Source organism: Penicillium taxi, assembly GCF_028828555.1.
Source record: "Penicillium taxi strain IBT 34144 chromosome Unknown utg000004l_segment0_segment0, whole genome shotgun sequence".
Classification (NCBI taxonomy): Eukaryota; Fungi; Ascomycota; class Eurotiomycetes; order Eurotiales; family Aspergillaceae; genus Penicillium; species Penicillium taxi.
Window position 1 is genome coordinate 6,249,486 of NW_026643206.1, and position 19,998 is coordinate 6,269,483.

General features: G+C 46.5%; 9 protein-coding genes across 9 annotated transcripts; 7 read left to right on the forward strand and 2 right to left on the reverse strand.

The window, feature by feature from the left end:
* Positions 1-195: 195 nt before the first annotated feature.
* On the forward strand, positions 196-789 carry N7495_007225 (uncharacterized protein; the record flags this gene model as incomplete). The annotated part of the gene is made up of 3 exons (XM_057209876.1): positions 196-327; positions 390-701; positions 760-789. 3 exons carry the CDS (start codon positions 196-198, stop codon positions 787-789), a joined length of 474 nt encoding a protein of 157 aa, XP_057063650.1.
* Positions 790-1,555: 766 nt separating this feature from the next.
* On the forward strand, positions 1,556-5,783 carry N7495_007226 (C2 domain protein; the record flags this gene model as incomplete). The annotated part of the gene is made up of 4 exons (XM_057209877.1): positions 1,556-3,492; positions 3,545-4,196; positions 4,250-4,834; positions 4,890-5,783. The coding sequence occupies 4 exons, from the start codon at positions 1,556-1,558 to the stop codon at positions 5,781-5,783; spliced, it is 4,068 nt and encodes a 1,355-aa protein (XP_057063651.1).
* Positions 5,784-6,192: 409 nt separating this feature from the next.
* Positions 6,193-6,903, forward strand: N7495_007227 (gamma-glutamylcyclotransferase family protein; the record flags this gene model as incomplete). Its single annotated transcript, XM_057209878.1, has 1 exon — positions 6,193-6,903. The coding sequence occupies one exon, from the start codon at positions 6,193-6,195 to the stop codon at positions 6,901-6,903; it is 711 nt and encodes a 236-aa protein (XP_057063652.1).
* Positions 6,904-7,218: 315 nt separating this feature from the next.
* On the forward strand, positions 7,219-8,802 carry N7495_007228 (C1 family peptidase; the record flags this gene model as incomplete). The annotated part of the gene is made up of 2 exons (XM_057209879.1): positions 7,219-7,428; positions 7,489-8,802. The coding sequence occupies 2 exons, from the start codon at positions 7,219-7,221 to the stop codon at positions 8,800-8,802; spliced, it is 1,524 nt and encodes a 507-aa protein (XP_057063653.1).
* Positions 8,803-9,336: 534 nt separating this feature from the next.
* On the forward strand, positions 9,337-9,890 carry N7495_007229 (uncharacterized protein; the record flags this gene model as incomplete). The annotated part of the gene is made up of 2 exons (XM_057209880.1): positions 9,337-9,522; positions 9,573-9,890. 2 exons carry the CDS (start codon positions 9,337-9,339, stop codon positions 9,888-9,890), a joined length of 504 nt encoding a protein of 167 aa, XP_057063654.1.
* A 710-nt stretch (positions 9,891-10,600) lies between these two features.
* Positions 10,601-11,503, forward strand: N7495_007230 (uncharacterized protein; the record flags this gene model as incomplete). The annotated part of the gene is made up of 1 exon (XM_057209881.1): positions 10,601-11,503. The coding sequence occupies one exon, from the start codon at positions 10,601-10,603 to the stop codon at positions 11,501-11,503; it is 903 nt and encodes a 300-aa protein (XP_057063655.1).
* Positions 11,504-11,842: 339 nt separating this feature from the next.
* N7495_007231 (uncharacterized protein) lies at positions 11,843-13,497 on the forward strand (the record flags this gene model as incomplete). Its single annotated transcript, XM_057209882.1, has 4 exons — positions 11,843-12,349; positions 12,402-12,776; positions 12,830-12,973; positions 13,021-13,497. The coding sequence occupies 4 exons, from the start codon at positions 11,843-11,845 to the stop codon at positions 13,495-13,497; spliced, it is 1,503 nt and encodes a 500-aa protein (XP_057063656.1).
* Positions 13,498-16,334: 2,837 nt separating this feature from the next.
* On the reverse strand, positions 16,335-17,258 carry N7495_007232 (aromatic alcohol reductase; the record flags this gene model as incomplete). The annotated part of the gene is made up of 1 exon (XM_057209883.1): positions 16,335-17,258. The coding sequence occupies one exon, from the start codon at positions 17,256-17,258 to the stop codon at positions 16,335-16,337; it is 924 nt and encodes a 307-aa protein (XP_057063657.1).
* A 1,523-nt stretch (positions 17,259-18,781) lies between these two features.
* On the reverse strand, positions 18,782-19,466 carry N7495_007233 (adenine phosphoribosyltransferase APT1; the record flags this gene model as incomplete). The annotated part of the gene is made up of 2 exons (XM_057209884.1): positions 18,782-18,927; positions 18,992-19,466. 2 exons carry the CDS (start codon positions 19,464-19,466, stop codon positions 18,782-18,784), a joined length of 621 nt encoding a protein of 206 aa, XP_057063658.1.
* Positions 19,467-19,998: the final 532 nt, after the last annotated feature.

The following is a 19,998-nucleotide window of genomic DNA, read 5'->3' on the forward strand; positions in this document are numbered from 1 at the left end:
CTGAGGCACTCAATGCCGCAAACCTCCGTTCCATCATCGACTACATTCCCACTCCACGATTCCACCTTCAATTCCCCTGCCAACCCACCTTTTCTTTGGTCCACAGTCTTTTGGCAGAGCAGTAAGTACTTTTGAATATCGATAGTGCCCTGCACCTTTTTCCCCTCATATTTCTGACACTCAATTGGCTTTCAGATGCTATCTCAACGGATTCTAGCCCGGCGCCTGCCTCAGGTTGCCGCCCGCCAGACTATTGCCCCCCGCGCATTCTTCTCGCAAGTCCCTGCTCTCCGTGCAGCTGAGGTTGAGGATCAGGATCCTCTGCAGGTACGACTGATATACGACCGATGATCGAGTATGACGACGGCGGTGTCTAACTAGTATGGCAGAATGGTGGCTATCAAAACCCCGTCCGCGCCAAACGGCAATTCAGAGACCCCCATGGTGGCTGGTGGGACGCGCAAGAGAAGCGAAACTTCGGCGAGCCCGTTCACGAGGAGAACGAGATTCTCGGCGTCTTCAGTCCCGAGCAATACACCCACGTCACTCCCGGCAAGGGCTTTTTCCACCTCGGCGTCTTCGTTGCGGCCTTCTTAGGTCTCTGTGGTATTGTCAGCCTCAACTACCCTGATAAGCCTAGTGTTCCCAAGACCTACGGAGATGGCTTAGAGAAGGAGCTGGGTGGTCCTAACGCTACGCTCGTACGCTTCAACTCTCCCATACCACGACCTTGATCACTCACTAACCTTTCATATCTAGGCTCGCAAGTCTGGCGAGGACAAGTGGTGATTTACATCTGCCTTTTCCTTTTGTTGCCCGTGTAAATACCAAGATGATTTGTTTTCCTATATTTTGCGCCACTCGTCTCATTGTTCATTGCGTCGAGAGAAAAGTACTCTCGACTCTTTGACGGATGTTGAATCAGAACCAGAACAAAGTGTTCGACCCAATTTAACATGAATTTCTTTCTATTATAGAGTCCGCTGACTAGAGTTTTGAAGCCACTGACCCTTGTTTCATAGTATTCAACGCATATTATACGACACATTGTATACAACGAACGTAGTAATGTCAATAATTCATTGATTAGAAGTAACTAGGTCCCTAATATTCCATATCATGAATATGTTACAGTTGGTGCCAAAGTAATTGGTTGCTAATTGGACAACGCCAGCGTTTCGAGGATTTGATAAAGTGTCAGTGCAGTCGTAGCTTCCTTCCAAGCCAATAATTTCCAACACCCTTAAATGGGTATGCTCCTTTTGGGCTATATGTTTCAAATTCGTGGCATGTTTTTGGGCCTCGCCTACGTCACGGGTAGCTTGGTGTTTCATCCCCGGCCCCTCACTCCTTTCTTTCCCCTTCAGGTAAACAATCAAAACGGTCGCCGCCCCCTCCTGTTCAACAAAGCTACTACCACTTCCTAGTACACTCAAAAAGGGTCGCAAAATCTACTTTCTTCATCAGCGGGTGCTGGTTTGCGTCCATCACAATCCATGGTCCCGCATTCCATCTGCTCCCCTGCAAGTCCTACGCGAACTAGGTGAACTACCTAATGTCGACAGCATCTACCAAGTCCCGAGGAGTCAACCGACGGATCAACAGCATTCAAAATGAAGGCCGCCATTCACGCAATTCTTCTGTCTCACGGCGCCGGCCACTCAGTGCCAACGTCGCCTCTAGTCACGCTCTCCGCGTAGCCTACCTCGCCTACCTTCTGCATCCCCGTCCCCGTCGCATTCAGAGTGTCCCGGTCGCAGCACCGCGGCAAAAGCGGTCGTCCTCTACCTCTATACATGACTTGATGAGTGACTTTTCGCTAGTTCGAGATTCAAAGAGCACAAGGATTCCTCATGGATTCCTGTCTGAACTAGAAAAACGCCTCACGGGGGTGTTGATTGGTAAAGAGAAGCGGAAGGAATACCAAGATCCTTTGGTGGTGCGCACTTTTGCGGCATTTCTCAATGCCTTAAAAGAGGACTCGTTTCGCAAGCGCATGGAAAAGGACCGCCGAGCGGAAGATCTAGTCCTTATCTTCTATTCAAATGCCACGAAAGAACTGAGTAAGGGCAAAGATCACGATGATGATAGCTGGAGACTTATGGTTGATCGGCACGTTGCGCTATTCGTTCGTCTCCTTGCACTGATTCTCAAAAGTAACGAGGGGGGCAAGGATAGACCAGAGCTGTCAAATCGCTTGACTACCCTCGAAAGCAAGCTCCTTTTGCAAGATCAGGACTTGATGGAAGCCAGCAGCCCAGCATCTATAACTGAGGTGGCTGCCCCTTTGAGCTACGATGTTATGGATATGCCCCTGGTACAACATGTGGCCAAGATCTTCGGGATGACAATACTCCAAGCCCAGACAGAGATCAATAACCACAAGTCAATTTGGACAGAAAAGGCGGCCATGCAAGATCTCAAAACTTATCAGACGCATCTTACCCTCCAGACTCATACTACTCTATCGAGAGATGACTTTGAAACCGACGAGGCATTTGAAAATTGGAAGAAAAGCGAAGGCCCTGACCTCTCTCAGATGATGCTTGCAATTATGCAGTCTAATCCGGAGCTTGCCAAAAGTGCACCTGGGTCCTTGCCTCGGTTCAACTCAGCTTCCACAGGCGATGATCTGTCGAGAACAACCTCTGGGCGTACAGACAGATCATCTTATGTTATTGACCAGCCTATTGACTTCAGCTCCCTCTCCTTGGGCGATGGCGACAAAGACGAGTCGGACACGTACACTTTTATTCCGTCCGACCCTCGAGCTGTGTACAGCTTCATTTTGTCTCAAACGCTGACCTATGATCTGCGGGATCACGAGCTTGAAGTCAGTCAGGCCACATCTGACACTCCATCGATGAAGCTGCTATCCAAGCAGTCTACGGAATTGCTCAACGAAATTGGTCTCCGCTGGCGGATTCCTCACTTTTCCCGTATCGTACTGTTCCTAGATGTCATTCAGGCTAAGTTTGTGGACAACGAAATTGATTTGAGCACACTGGACTCGGCCTTCACCTTTGTCAAAGAGGCACCAGCTGAAAATCGCAACAAGCGCAGTAGTTACGTTGCCCATAATACTACTACTATCTTTGATCGACATAAGTGGACCGTGCATGATCTTCAAACGATGCAGGTGCTGCTTTCCAAGCTCCATGAGGCCCTGTTGCGTGAACTTTATGATGTGATGATGGATTGTTTTGAGGCAAAACCACGTCCCATTGGTCCTGTAATGTATATCCTTCAAAATCACATTCAGACCGATCCAAGCTATACAGAGAATCCCGAAGACATCAACCGATTCTCCTCATATGTGCAAGAAGGACTCGCCCAGAAGGCGACTGAGAAGTATCAGCGCCTTCTGAGCCAACTGATCCCTGTTGATGCAGAATCTTGGGAAGCCGATCATGTCATTCAACTGGGTGATGCGATTTCCAAACTTGCTACCAAGATTCAAAAAAGATATAGGAATAATCCTGAAATTTTGGGGTGAGTAGCTATCTATATCTTTTATTTCGCTCATTTTTCTAACAACTGGTAGCGTCAATCCTTATATCACACTCTGCACGAGTGTCCTCCCTCTCTTTGCCGATGATTCAAAAGAGATGGTCATTCAGATCATTGAACTGGCCAAGTCTCAGGATAAAGAGATCGCCATCGAGGAAGGATTTGATTTATACAGGAATCTTTCCGCGATCAGACGCATTTTTGCGATAACAATTCCAGACACCCCTTTCCCATTCCACGTTGAAAGTCTTTTGGAAGAATTTGTTTGGCGATGGTTGCACATCACAGACCAAAGTGTCATGGAGTGGGTTAATCAAGCCATCAGACAGGATACCTTTTCAGTCCGCGCGGATCAAGAGGGTGAAGTCCCCAAAGACTCCCGGCATAGTGTGTCAGTGATTGATATCTTCCGATCCTTAAATGCTGTAGTGGAAAATCTTATGGGGCTCGAATGGGACGACGATTTCCAGTACGCGAAGTTCATGACCGCTCTTTCCAACTCAATCGGAAAAGGTGTCGCAAAGTACTGCGAATCTTTGGAGCAAATGTTTGCCAGAGAGTTGGATCGTTTGACCCCTGAGCAAGAGGCGGCTTTGACCCAAACCACACAGGAGAAGTTCATGCAATTCGCCAAAGACACATGGTCGAACAAGGACAAAATTGAGCCTTTCCAATTCTCTTCCGAGGTATGTTTTGAAATCCTGCTTTGACTGAACTGCTCTAGCTAACCATATGACAGTCCTTGGTCAAGTTGAACAACATTGAGTATGCGCTTTCTCAGCTAGACAGACTTGAGGCTGAGATAAATGTTGACGGGTGCGCAGAGGTCATTGCGCAAAATACCCCTGCACAGCTTAAGAAGGTCCGTAAATCAACCACTTATGTGTTTACAATCAAAGTGGTAGAGGCAGAGGATCTCAAGGCATGCGACATGAACGGCGGCAGTGATCCGTATGTAGTCTTGACCGATGAGTACCAAAAGCGCATTGCAAAGACTCGCATCATCTACAACAACCTCAATCCCCGATGGGAGGATGCCGTAGATATCACCACCCAGGGGCCGTTGAATATCATTGCTACAATCTGGGATTGGGATGCAGTGGGTGATCATGACTACGTTGGTCGTACATCGATCAAACTCGACCCGGTCCATTTCAGCGATTTCCTGCCGCGAGAATACTGGCTTGACTTGGATACTCAAGGAAGACTCCTGCTGCGTGTCAGCATGGAAGGTGAACGTGACGATATCCAGTTTTACTTCGGCAAAGCTTTCCGTACTCTTAAACGAACAGAAAGAGACATGACTCGGAGGATTACCGAAAAGGTTTGTTTTAGTTCAACCTTCTCTCAATTTGCACCATCAACTAACACCACCCTAGCTTTCCGCATACATCAGTTCCTGTCTGTCACGCCGCACTCTAAAGTCTCTGCTCAATCGAGGACTGAGTATATCAAGCGTGTCCAATTTCCTCAACCGAAATCGAGCGCAGACCGCCACCGGGCCCACCTCTGCTGATATCGAGAGTGCACTCGATCCCCTATTCAACTACTTTAATGACAACTTTGCGATCATGAACAAGACACTTACCTCGGAAGCCATGAAGATGGTAATGGCCCGTCTGTGGAAAGAAGTCCTTGCCACGATTGAGAGTCTACTAGTCCCACCTCTGTCCGACAAACCTTCTCATCAGAAGCCCTTGACGATGCAAGAAGTGGACATCGTATCACGCTGGCTCGTGCTGCTTCTGAACTTCCTCCATGCCGTGGATGAGGAAACCGGAGAAGTAGGGGGTGTTTCAATCGACATTTTGAAGTCTCCCAAGTACCATGAGATCCAAAGCTTGAACTTCTTTTATTTCGAGCCAACCGACAATCTAATCCGCACATCTGAGCGTATGGCTTCGGCGAATGTGAATCGCCAACAAGCGAATCGCAACCGCGTTTCTGCCCCGGCACATCTAGGTGCAACTGGCTCAGGGAACGGGGGTTTAGGCCTTCCTAGCGCCCGTCGTGCGAAGAGCATCATGCTGGCACGTAATCTTGGTACCATGAGAAAGATCAAGGAAGAGAAGCGCCGCGAAGCACAGGCCGATCCAAACGACGATATGATCCTTCGGATCCTGCGCATGCGACCCGAAGCAGCGGGCTACCTTCGCGACCGTAGCCGTCAGAAAGAAAGATTGGCTGCTGCAGCTGCAGCAGATGCTATTGTGAAGCAGAGTCTTATGGCTGGAGTTGGAAGCCGAATGAGCGGGACTATTCCACGGCGCTGAGTTTTATAGTTGTTCTTTTTCTTCATTCTTGTTTCTCTTATTATATTTTTCATTGTCTATTCATGTAGCGATTGAAGTAAGCTTAGGATAGGATACCGTGGTTTTATTCGTAATCTTCTCACCCTTATTCGTTCAATCAGATCGGATTGTTTACTTTTGAGTATCTTCAATTATCTCGGCCCTCCTAGCGCTTCATATGTACTAATAGCTCTGGACCTACCCGAAATTGCGACATCTTCACAGTAAATTTCTTATTTCCGTCGGATAATTGATATCACACCAAAGTACATTATCGTGAGCTTCATCTTATGTGCATGAATCCCAAAACTCTGCTTTCCCACTTGCAAGGTTCTCCACTACGCTCCAACTTCAACGCAAAAAAGCCTTAAAACCCTTGGCTAGCCCAACTATGCAGACCGAAAAAGATCTCCCATCGGAGACTGGTCACTCAGTCTCAGCAAACTCATTTGAAATCACTGAGCTAGCCACCCCAAAACACCGACACCTTTACTTCGCCTACGGATCCAATCTATCGCCAAGCCAAATGAAGCTCCGCTGCAAACACAACCCAACTCTCTCTTCAACCCCACTAGCTATCGCATTCCTACCCAGTTGGAAATGGCTAATCTGCCAAGCGGGGTATGCAAATGTCGTCCCGCCACCAGGAATGCGAGTCGGAAAGCAAGACAGTGCCGCCGCGCACAAAATACCTGCATCCGGTACAGACGACGGTGTCTACGGTCTTCTCTATGAAATGGACCCGGCCGATGAGAGACTTTTGGATATGTATGAGGGAGTGGATCATGATGCGAAGAAGGCGGATAGGAGCGAGGTCCCTGTGGATATCCGGCCGCTTGAACAGGGGAAAGGCAGTTATAACAAGTGGTATCTACATGCGCAGGTTGTTGAGTGGATTGGCGATGGTGAACACCCGATTAAGACGGAGAAGAATGGGGAGGCTCTTGTGCTTGTTTATGTTGATGAGAATCGGGTAGTTATGGGCCCGCCGAAGACAGAGTATATTGGGCGGATGAACCGTGCGATTCGCGAGTCTGTATCTTTGGGAATTCCGGGGAGATGGATTGAGGATGTTATGAGACGTTTTATTCCAGTGGAATAAAAGAGTTACCCTCCAAGGTTGGAAAGCAGTTATTGTTAGAAAACGCTTGCTCTATAGGTTGCAGGTACTCCATTAAAGCCCTATCATGACTTAATATCTGGCCAATAAGCACCTCTTTGAATATCATATTCCCTTCTCCTCTCCAATCCAAGGCTTTATCTTAATTTCCTCATCGAATCACCTTTGAGTAAGTTTAGTATATAGCAACCTATCAGCTGATGTAAGGCTCCCCGCGAGGTACTTATATTAAGTACTTTCCCTCTTTCCTTTACTCTTTTTCCATATACTTGACTCAACCAAACTGTTCTTATCATCATGGGAACAAATATTTCTCAACCTATCGTGGCTAAGGACGAGAAGCTTTCTCAGGTCAGTATGGATACAGTCAAGGTGACACCCATCAAGCATGAGAATCGTTTGTCCTGCGACCAAGCTCCGCCACCTTACCCAGTTCAAGATCGAGCCCTGTCCTTGACGCTTCCTCACATGAGAGACTGGTCACAAAGTCTGCTGAGCGATCCAAAGGTTTGAATCACCAAAGGCCGAACTTGAAGCCTGTTTTACAGCTCTAACGAGTTCAAACAGAACCGCCTTGCCATCTCAACTTTTGCCGGCCAATCATTCACAGAGACCCTGACAGACCGTAGTGCACTCCAGTCTGATATTCATGTTTTCAATCTTGCCGTGCCAATTGAAGGTGCACCAATCACAAATCAACGTTCATCTGGACGCTGCTGGCTCTTCGCCGCGACTAACATCTTCCGCGTACCATTGATGAAAGCGTACCAGCTTAGTAACTTCGAGCTTAGTCAAGCTTACCTTTTCTACTGGGATAAGATCGAGAAGGCAAATTATTTCTTCGAGCAGATAATCGACACTGCCAGCGAAGATCTTTCTTCTCGTTTGGTCCAGAAGCTATTCCAGGACCCAGTTAGCGACGGTGGCCAGTGGGATATGGTCGTAAATCTGGTGCGCAAGTACGGGCTTGTCCCGCACGCAATATATCCAGACGCTTTCCATGCACAAAACAGCTCAAAGATGAACTGGCTGCTCACAGCCAAGCTGCGTGAGCAGGCTCTGGTCCTCCGCCAACTTGCGTTGCAAGATGGAGAAAAACAAACCCCTCATATATTGGCCACTACCAAAGAGAAATTCCTGCGGGAACTTCACTCGGTCATTACTCTCCTTCTTGGTCCACCACCCAGTCCAGATAAACCATTTGTCTGGCAATACTATGACACCAATGGAGTAGCTCATGAAGTGCGACAGACTCCAGTTGATTTCGCCCGACAGGCATCATATTCGCGATCTTTTCCACTTGGACAGAAGAGTCTATCCATAGATAGACTATTTAGTCTAGTCAATGATCCGAGGCACAAGTGGAATCAACTGCTGACGATCGACAAGCTCGGTAACGTGGTAGAAGGACGACCGCTCACGTATGTCAATGTGGAGATGCAAACGCTCAAGGGTGCGGTCATTGCAATGCTCAAAGCTGGACATCCAGTGTTCTTCGGTTGCGACGTGGGCAAGTTCCTCGACCGCAATCGTGGAGTTATGGACACTGATGTTATCGATCTTTCCCTCGGATTCAATTGTTCACTCGGCATGAACAAGGCTGAACGGTTGGCCAGCGGGGAGTCCTCGATGACCCATGCCATGGTCATAACTGCAGTGCATCTTCTCGACGGCGATCGGCCGGTGAGATGGCGTGTAGAGAATTCTTGGGGTGATGAGGCTGGAGAGAAAGGTTGGTTTGTGATGACTGACCGTTGGATGGACGAGTATACCCTCCAGGCTGTTGTCGACTTCAACTTTGTCTCAGCCGATGTGCGAGCCATTCTCGAGCAGACTCCTAAACTTCTTCCTCGATGGGATCCTATGGGGGTTCTTGCTTGAGATTAAAGGGCTTAGTATGCCAATTAAGTATCCTAATTGCTCAAGTTCAATCATAATCTTAGTTCCTTACTGGATCTGAATGTAGATCATTGAACGTAATGACTTATTAGTTTAGCGAGACTCTTTCTAGCGTAATGATTGACTTCCAAACATCGTCACCTCTTAATACCCAACTCCCTACCCCACTACCACTTCCTCTTTATAACTCCCCCATCACTGCTTTTCCAAGTCTTTTTTACGACGTTCCCATCTTAACATCGTGATCACTTCACTTACTTCTTCTCATCTCGGTCCATCTTGACCCTGACTTGAACCACCGGCTTCACCTTGGTTCCAAACCCTTTCTCCAAACGTAAGTCACTTTTTTTCTCATTTCTCATCTCACCTCCATCTCACTTTCACCTCAATTCCCAATGTCAACTTTGGTATTCAGTATCATGACTACTTAGCTTTCATTTTGCCAATGCTCAATTCTCATTATCATGTACTCTCGTGATCTGGATTGAGTTCTAACTATTCTTCCAGTCTCTCATCATGAGCGATGACACACTGAGCGACCCTATCGCGGAAGAGCCCGTCGCAGCAGAGCCTACTGGCAAGGAGTGCATTGTGTGCCAGGAGTGGCAGCCCAACGAGCAATTCGTCTCGAAGAAGGCCATCCTGGGCGATGGAAAGGCCCTGAACCTCACCTGCCGCACCTGCACCAACAAACGCCGCCAGGTAAGCCTTTCATTTTTGCAACGAAGGGAAAATTTCTAATGTATTTATAGACCCATATCATGAAGGAGCTGCGCACCATGACAACCCGCCATGGAGTTCTGTCGGCAGCAAACGCGGCCCGGCACCGTGAGGAGCTAGTTGAGCTGAACGAGTGGCTAGGTGAGACCGATAAATGGCAGAAGGTGGTAAAGGAAGTGAAAGATTCTTTGGCTAACATGGAAGGATTCATGGTACAGCTCAGAAGCTCAACCGGAGAGATTAGAGCCGTCCTTGCAGTGGGAGAACAGGCTGGTTTGCACCGGGTGGAGTTGGCAAGATTGCGAAAGCTCGTTGATGAGAATTGGAACTTCGAGCTCTCGGGCCGGTAGTCAACTCTCTCTCTCTCTCTCTCTCTCTCTCTCTCTCTCTCTCTCTCTCTCTCTCTCTCTCTCTTACTCTTAATATAGACTTCTTTTCTTTCTCCAAGGTTCAAATATTACTTTATGTTTTGGTACAATGCATCAGCGAACTGGAGGATACTTTCAATGAGTTAACTAGGTTGAATCCGTTTTCTTTCTCTCAATCTTCTCGTCTTCACATCGGTGACAGAGGTTTGAAGTGACTATACCGGGGTCTTGTTATAAGAAGCTGATTATATCCCAAGTTTCCAACTAAGTCGAGTCCACAAAACGTGTAAAACAAGGACACTTTTCGGTAGACTTTTTATAATATCTCACCGATTGGCAAAATTGGGACCTTGTCAGCCGAAAAATATCAAGTCTTTCTTCAAGAAGCGAGAACTAACTAAATTATAGTTCAAAGTCTCAAAATTAGTGGAAAAGAAGGGAATATAAGCTATTATCAAGGTTCCGGCGTTCCAAGGTTCTCTATTTGGTAGAACCCGACTTTGGTCAAGTACGAAATAAAATCAGCTTAGACAAGCCCATTACGACAATTGAACTACTTATTCCAAAGATATTGTACGTCAGACTGATACCTTACCCTCTTTGGAAAATATGTTCAAGTTTCTTTCTTGGTTTCACCTTATCATCTCGTCTACTACCACCGGAGCCAACTTTTCAGTCAAAAATCATTGAAGATGCGTGACTATACTCTAAGCAACTATTATTTGAGCGATACCATTTGCCAAAACAGCCTTATCCTTGTTAACGATCGTCGTAAAAACAAGAGACTCACTGCAGAATGTGATGACGACAGGTGGATACTGCATCGGTTCATGTTCCGCGTGAAGACTTTACCTTCTGGCGAGAACCCAAGCTTCTCCTCTATATGGGTAGAGGAAGTTCTGCCCAATATTCTCGAGCCTAAGGAGGGATTCTGGTATCTGGACGGTCCTAATGCCTACTACATCGACTACGGATGCGAAGAAGGCCCCATGAACCCGGACTCAGACGCAGAATGCTTTGAAAGGGGCCATGGCATCAATAATTACCTCCAGACTATCCTCAACTCATTCGGAAACCCAACGCGTATTATAGTCAATCCTCATGGCCGAGATGTTCTCAAATACTATTGGTGGGGTAGTTGCCCAGAATGTGATGGACATGGCTCGTTCTGCCCCCGTTGTAGTGGCAATCGCTGGCCAGATCTCCTTGGCAGCAGCTGTTCAGATCAGTCCTGTTATGTTTGTATGGGATATGATTTTGCCCTTGCTGATAAGATTGACATCATGGAACTGGACAGACTCAAGCGCATACTCTGTTCCGAAATCGGGAAGATGAAAGAGGGGAGGTCACGCTACACTGTCACCGAATTAAGGGAAATGAAAGAAGATGTCATTTTGGGTGAGAGGGAGAGATATGAGGCCATCAATCGCCGCAGGAAAGAAATGGAGCTGATACAAGAGGATGTCGAAGAGATATTGGAGGATACTGACATGTGGCTTTGGATCGACCCTGACCTCAAAGATAGTGAGGATATCGATGTTAGCGATCTGGGAAAAAGTGGGAATGAGACTGATGATAGTACTATCACCATCTAAGAGTCCATATGTACTTTTCCAAGGTTCAGGCCCTGTTGTTCTCCATATTATTATAGAAGATCCGTCCTTATGGCCGACTAACCTTCACTGTTTATTGGAATCTACAATCACTCTGTATTTTGTAACTACTTTCATTGTCATGTTTGTCCTTGATCAACAAACTTGGAAGCAAACTCCCTAGGCATTTATGCATCTTTTTCCTTTGACGCGGGCATTTTTGGGTTATCTCGCCGGGTTTCTCCCTCGCCTATTCAATATTTACTTAACTTGGAACTTTCCAAAGTTCTTGCTTGACAACTTTCATCTATCTCTGTCTCCTTTTTATCACTTTATCTCAAAATGGCGATGCCTGATCAGCCCAACGACTCGCAGTTCCTGTACCATCTCAGTCTGCTAAAGTTGGACACCAAGGACGATCAAAATGATATGTCTCTTACTCCAATCTTCAATGGACCGGCTCTGACCCACACGCCTAGACTCCGCTCATCGCAGTATGGGCTGCTGGGAGGAGCTAAATATGTCAACGTACCACATACCTCTATTACCGAAGATAACCAACTCAAAGACGATCGCCGGGTTTTCTTCAACGTTTCTTCGCCATCCAGTACCTTCATTTGTGGCTCTCAGGGCTCTGGCAAAAGCCATACCTTGTCATGTATGCTTGAAGGCTGCTTGCTCCGTTCTGAGGCAGGCAGACTTGAAAACCCACTAACTGCTGTTGTTTTTCACTATGACACTTTTATCAGCGATGAAGGCGGCTCCCCTTGCGAGGCAGCATTTCTGGCATCAAACCCCAACATCAAAGTCCGAGTTCTATGTGCTCCGACTAATATCCGAACTATCCAGGTAAGACGTAGTTTTTTTACTACATCACTGTCAATACTAACCTCTTTCTTAGGCAACCTACGAGCGTCTGAACATCGAGGTTGAGCCTTTACAGATTGATCAGGCTAACCTAAACACCAAACGTATGATGGACCTGATGTCAGTTGGTCAGGATGGCGGATTGATGCCCCTTTACATGCGTACTGTTCAGCGAGTTCTGCGTGAAATGCGTCTTGTACAACAGGAAAATGGAACAATCTTCGATTACAGCGCCTTCAAGAACAGAGTTCTAAGCGCTGATCTCATGCCCTCTCAACTCGAGCCTTTGAAACAGCGACTGGATACCCTTGAGAGTTTTATGCCCTCGCACCAAACAACTCTTCAGAGCCAGAGGTCCAAAAAGACCTCGGTCAATCATCAGTCAGGCGGCTCTAGCTGGAAACCAATAGTATGTCAACTATTTCACCAACAGATACCTAGGTATAAAACTAACCAAGCCAGCCTTCCCAACTGACTATTGTGGACCTGTCCTGTCCTTGTATCTCCGCCGATACTGCCTGCTCCCTTTTCAACGTCTGCTTTGGGATTTTCATGGATCAGAACACTAAAGTCGGAAGAATCGTCGCCCTTGATGAGGCTCATAAGGTCTGTGAATGGAAAAATCAGGAAATATTGCTGCTAACAACGTGCAGTATATGAGCAACTCCATTGAAGCCGAAAACTTTACCAATACCCTTCTGTCCACTGTTCGACTGCAACGCCACTTGGGGGTTCGTATCATGATCTCAACCCAGGAGCCGACAATTTCTAGTGCCCTGCTCAGCCTATGCTCAGTCACGATCGTCCACCGATTTTCTTCTCCCGCATGGTCTCGGGCACTACAATGCCACATAGCTGGTGCAGCCTTTGATAAAAAAATCCACAGAAATGCGACCCGTGGTGAAGAGGACGAAGAAAGCATTCGAAAGCCGAGTGAAATGGCTATATTTGATCAGATTGTTAGCCTTCAGGTGGGCGAGGCTTTGCTTTTCTCTCCTAGTGCTATCATCGGGACTTCGGCCAAGGATCCCGGCGCCTTTACATTCTCTCGACTCGGTTCGGGGTATGTGGTTCTCAAGGTTAGAGACCGCTTGACGGAAGATGGCGGAAAAAGTATTGTCTCACTTTAAACACGAGAACGAGGAAGGTAGTTTTTGGTGCTTGATTTTTTTCGTTTAATTTTTGTTTGTTTAATTACGTTTGAGGAGAGATATCATGAATTTGGAATGAAGTCAGCTTAGTGAAGTATCTTGTGTTATGATGATTCAAAGCTTCACCCAAGTAGCGTATTTCCTTTCCCAATTCTTGGCTTTCCCCTGTTTTAGTGCTCAGTGCTTGACGCTCTTTGCTCACTGAGTAGAGCTCCAAGAGGGTATCAGTGACCGTTATGTAATCGTGCGACCGCCCTCACTGAGCATCACCTTGATCGTCACCTTAGTTACGGTCCAATTTATCATTCCGCGGGTTCCACAAGATCCCTAAAGGTTAACTCCACCCACTGATAATGACCTAGGGCAACCGAACACCCTACCAGCTCAACCGTTCCACTCCGTCCCGACCAAGACTTTGTTAGTCGTGGGTCATCTAGACCGGTCGTCTAGACCAGATGGTCAACTTGTGGTAGAAGTTATGATGATCAGCGCATCGGGGTTTGTCTCGCGCTTTAACAAGCGGTTCAATATTCGAGCTGTTTTAGAACCTGGAAAGATCAAGTTATACAACATACCATTACTGAACAATGGAATAACGGGAGATCATGCGCGGCGATAAGATCGTCCTCGCAAAAGCACTTTTCGTGGTTATATAGTCCTGGCAGACGGATCCAAGTTCAGTCTTGAGGATGTGAGCACTCTAAGGGATCGCACTGGACTTGCGTCAGTCGGTGGAAACTTATAATAGTGGTTGGATTGGGAGTTTAAGGCTTTTCTGTTCCTCGAAACCGAGTTCTTTCACTAGAATGTGCCTATCTAGGTCGAGCAAGATTTCCTTTACGCTACAAGAACTCCAGAAGTGTATTGATTGGGTAATGTCTGTTGGCGTAGAAGTATCGAGCGCGTTTTCTCTTTTCAATGTTAGGTCATATACTCTCTGTTGAGATTCATGGTGCACCAGGATATAATGCCTGGTCCTTCAGGCATGAATATCGTGATCACCATTGGACCTACCATTGAGAGTATAGTTCAGGAGAAATGCTCTCCATTTATATAGGATCTCTGTCTCATTGAGAGAGATCAGGCTTAAACAACCTCGCTAGCCTTGACATGCATGCTTCCCCAGTACATCATTCATCGTATATTTTAACACCCTCTATACCTACATAGTCTGCATTCTGCCGTTCAGCTTCTTCTTCCTTACGCACCCTTTTCATTTCGATGGTTCGTATCCAATATGATTCTCCGCCAAGTTTGATCACAAAGTTGTACCACCACAAGTCCTCCTACTTGACCCTCAATGCAGTAGCGAAATTCCAATATTCAGTTTACCAGCCTGCCGACTCCCAGTCCAAAAAACTAGTGATCCTGCCTCTTGCACCAAAATATTATGGTGCTTTTGATCACTGTAGGTAAACACAACGCGATAAGGTAAGCTCCCTATAATATAGGCTCGATTGAGGGCATGATTGTACTCTAACCCATAGGACCCTGTGGAATGTAGTATATTGCACGATACACACCAATCAAAGAGTCGGAAAAAGTGGGAGGAGTGAGTACATTCCACGGGGTCCCATGGGTTAGGAGTAGCTTATCTTTAGTCTCTGTCGGGATACTCAGGTCGTGAGTATCTACAATAGCTTGCTATTGGACTTCAGCTTACGCCGCAAGTGGTCTACTTTTGCGTGTAGTACGTGCGGTAGTTGTAAGTTGTAAGAAGTGGTTGATTATCAAGAAACTGCTGCTATGGTTATGGTACCTGGAAGTCACATGATAAGCATGTGGCTTCCCACCCGATAAGCGGCGAGTGATCCCATGATAAGCATGAGATGATAGTACCAACAGTCTCTTTCAGTCGGTTTTTTTTATCGCTAGTAAGTCGGGACAAAATAGTTTCAAATTCGCACCTTGCTGGCGCTAGTACCCTTTTGGTGTAGCCTGTGAAAGGACTGAGTGCTCAATAGATGGCACTGATCGATCTCTGAGCGCCCTCATTAAAGCGGCGGTAGCTGTTTTAGGAAAGCCCCACCAGGGAAAGGAAATCTGCTACATACAACATACATCTGTAGTAGATTTTTCTCAAGACTGGCCTATGACCAATGCTTTACTTGCTGGATGGAAATTTTTGTTTTAGAATAATCTATCATCTACGAGAACAAAAAGAAAGACATCATCTTATCAGCCACATCATATCCGATTGACCATGAGTTGAAATTATATTCAAGTAAAGCGATCATACATCGGCCATGACCCATATTTGGTGCCTTAGTTATAGATCAAACTCCTACAGTTCCTCCCATGTCTCTCATTCTCTAAGCATCTCTCTCCATCTCCACCATCACTAGCATTTTTCATAATTCATTACCATCTATGATCATCTAAGATCATCACTTGTATCATTCAGATTGCACCCATTCCATTCCATTACGTGTAGCGCATGTCCATTACTTAGTTTGTCTCGCTGGAATGCCCAAATACCGATACTTTAACCGCAGAGAATGATTCACACTCTTTTATTTTTATGTCCACATACTTAGAGCCCCTAGTTTTATCCTACCATATGACAAGTAGACAATGGAGGAGAGAGAAGAGCAATAAGGCCCTTTAAGCATCTTCATGCACGTAATTGTGGCTCAATGGTAGACGATCCTCGTGCTACTGATCAGTTCTTATATCTTTAGGTAATTCTTCGACTGGGCCGACATGATTCTTGTTAAGTTGTACACAAGTAATCTACTTAGGTAGTTGTTATCATGTCAGGCGGTATCCTCTATGAAACAATGTCATGTACCTCGGTCTGTACTGGATTGACTATATCACACTAAATTCTCGAGAGCCCACTCTTCTGCCGTAATGGCGGGAATTCTTTGCTGGTGATTCCACGTCTCTGAAAGATTCCAAGCTACGCCTCGACCTTGACCAAATACAGCCTGATATTTGAGGAGGCCGTTGTCCGGATCCTGCACCAAAGCAGCCTGGATGTCAGCGACAGCAAGGTCATTTCTCCTCACAGGCTTTTGAGTAACCTTCTCCACCAGAAGCGCAAGTTGCTCATAGCTGACTGTGTCGCCTCCGACAAAAATTACACGATCAGTAAAGAGAGCTTCAGTTTCATCTCCAAGTACAATTTCAGCCGTGAACTTTCCAATGTCTGTGGGTGTTGTCACGGTAACTCGATTCTCCCAGGCTCCTAGCGCAGATACAGTCATATTGCGCAGATCCACCACGCCAAAAGCTGGTTCGAACAGAAAACTGGTAAACATGCCTGTAGAGATAATTACCCAACGGGTTTTCGTTTGCGACCGAAGCAGATCACGGACATCGAGCTGCTCATCGAACAGATCCTGGGGCGACCCGCGCCCGATGGTATCATAATCCACTCCAAACTGCCATGGAATAAATCGTGGCACCGCTGCTGTCAGGATGGAACGAGCTACTTTCAGTTGGATTCCTTTACCAGATACGAATCCGGTGCAGCTTATAACCGTGTCATAGTCCTCAAAAATGGACGTTAGAGTGGGCTCACTGTCTTCGATAATATCACCGGGAATCAAATGGATACCGAGGTTGCGCAAACCCTCAATCTCTTTCTGCTTCGAAGGATTCGTCGATGAAATACTGGTGGGACGTAGTAAGACAGCCACGGACTTCTCTTGGCTAGGATGATGGAACAGGGAACGCAAGACCTGGTAGCCCAACTCTCCAGCTCCTATGACCAGAATTTTCTGCAGTTTGCCCATAATGCAATCTTAGAAAGCTTGAGACATTTTCTCCTCTAAATTTTCCAAATTTCCAACCTAGTCGTGACGTAGTTAACTATTCTTTTAGTAATAATTGATAAGCAAGGCTCGCTAGACGGACATAGTTTTCCTATCTCCGTCTGCGTGTCAACACTCTTGTTGAGGAGTGCTCGATTTTGCATTGGCGACCGCCATTAAGCTCTGAGGCACGTTCACAAACAGCATTATCATTGATACTGTCGCGAATTATTTTCACTTCAGCATATATATTGGCATTGAATTCATCATCTGGGAGGGGCTTATAGTTGCCCGGCCTTGATTTCATCAAATAGGTGGTAAGTGTATAAAATGTACTTGTCATCACAAGTGTGAGATGGCGGAAATCGATGTATTATGCAAATTCGGCGATTGCCTCGCACACAGTAACCAAATGCGCGTACATTTGGTGACGTACAGCTCAAGAAATCAAAACCTATCAAGTGTGGATGTCATGGCACGTTATCAGACGAAATGACCCCAACAGATAGGGCTATCTCAGTGATACAATCAAGACACATAATCCTTGCATTGAATCAATGTTGGTGTGACAAAAAGCCGTTGCATTAGACAAGAGCAGTATTCTCGAGATACCCTTTCCTCGAGTCTTCATGGGTGTATAACCCACGTATCGAGCGGCAGAAGGGCTCTTTTATGAGGATGTATCTTTGAAATGGAGTTGCGGGTCTGGTTACGTGGATATAGGTGGCTGATAGACATGGTGCCCAGGTGGGCATAAAAGTGGCACCCAGGGCATGAAAACGCACCTATGAGATTCATCAAAATATTGATCGAAGTCAACAAACCTGAAGGCCCGGGGTGAGAACCACATCAATTTCCAATTACATTATCCTTATTCCACATAAATATGGATACTGTCATGGAGGACGAGATAGTTGCAATTGACCGTCCATGGATGTCGCGATATCTGGAGGGTTTTTCCTTTCGATGTGTTTCCCTGTATCCATTGATCCTTTGTCAAATGCAGAGACGATTTCCACCTTTGATCATTCTCTTATTTGACTGAGTACGTAGTAGTTGCCCAGCCAAGGCAAGGTCACAGATGTCCACTCTACCGGTTGCTACTCCACCGGACGACTAGGTATGGTCATAATGTGCGAAAGCTTCACCAGCTCATTAAGAATGGACTAAGTCTGAATTGATCAAATTGTCAAGGTTGTCGAAAGGTATCTGTCTATAATTGTTTAATATATGTAATGAAAAATTGCGTTTTATGCCGGGGTGAACAAAGGTCCACCAACTCCCCACTGCGGAAAATCTCGATCCGCAGGAAAGAGAGAGAAAAAAAAATAAAAGCACAATACCCGCTCAAGCAGTAAAAATCAGATAATAAGCTTAAAAAAACGGGTTCGTAGGTTCCGGAGCGACTGGTCGGGCGTATTTTTACACCGCCACAATCCGCGGGTATTTTTGTAGCGGGGGACAATGCACTTTTTGGAAATCACGACCTATGACTATGGCCTAAATTACTCCTGGCCAGTAAGGAGGGTGTGGACGGGAGCGGGGAGCTTGTCACGTCCATGAAGGAATGCGAGCTCGAGGAGGAAGACGAAGCCGATAGGTTCACCACCCAGCTTCTTGATCATTTGGCCGGCAGCAAAAGCAGAGCCACCTGTAAATATTTATATTAGATAACTATATTAGGATAGGGAAAATGGGTGGGTGAGAGAACATACCAGTGGCAATGATGTCGTCGATAACAAGAACCTTCTGGCCAGGCTTGATGGCATCGGATTGCATCTGGAAGAAGTCCTGGCCATACTCCTTCTCGTAGCCCTGGGTCTCGCAAGGACCAGGGAGCTTGCCCTGCTTGCGCACAGGGACGAAGCCGGCACCAAGGCGCAGAGCCAGACTGGGACCCATCAGGAAGCCACGGGCCTCAAGACCAACGATGACATCGGGCTTCTTGTCACCGTAGTTGGCGCGAACATGGAGCTCCAGGGAACGGATGAGAGCCTCATGAAGAGTGGGATCGGCAAAGATAGGGAGGATATCCTCAAACAAAATTCCTGGGGAGGGGAAGTCTGGGAATTGACGCAGGGCAGCGCGCAGCTTTACCTTAAGACTGGCGAGTTCGGCGGCGCTGGTGGCATCGGAGGAGGTGAGGCCGGACGCTTGAGCGGAGGCATGAGGAACAGTGGATTGGGACATGATGAAGGAAAGAGGGAGGATGAGGGAGGGGTAAAAAAAGGGAAAGGGTTTGTACAGTAAAAAAATAAAAAATTAGGGATAAAAATCCAAAGCGGTAAAATTACGGAGGTTTGATAAGCCGATAGCTAACTTACTAAGTAAGTTGCCCCTCTCGAGTCTAGAATGCCCGCCACATTTTCCTTTTCCTTACTTATGAGGGGGTAAATTTGTATTGAAATGACTCTGAATTAGCGGTCAGGCTAATTCTAAGGTCTGTGCATATGGTTTTCAAGTAATAGTTTGATTCTAAAGTGGTTAGTATCGTGACGTTCCTCCTATGTCCTACTATACACCTCTCTACCTATCAAGGCTTCATGCAAGACATAAATTCTATGATCTGCACATGTAAAGAAGTGTTGTACCTCGGTGTTGCGGTGACTTCTATGCATGAATTGCCCACTTTCTTGTGCGTGGTAAGCCTTGGGGACTGAAGGGTGCTTTCTTTCATTGATCCCGGGCGAATCACATAATGGGGTCCATCACACCATATGGG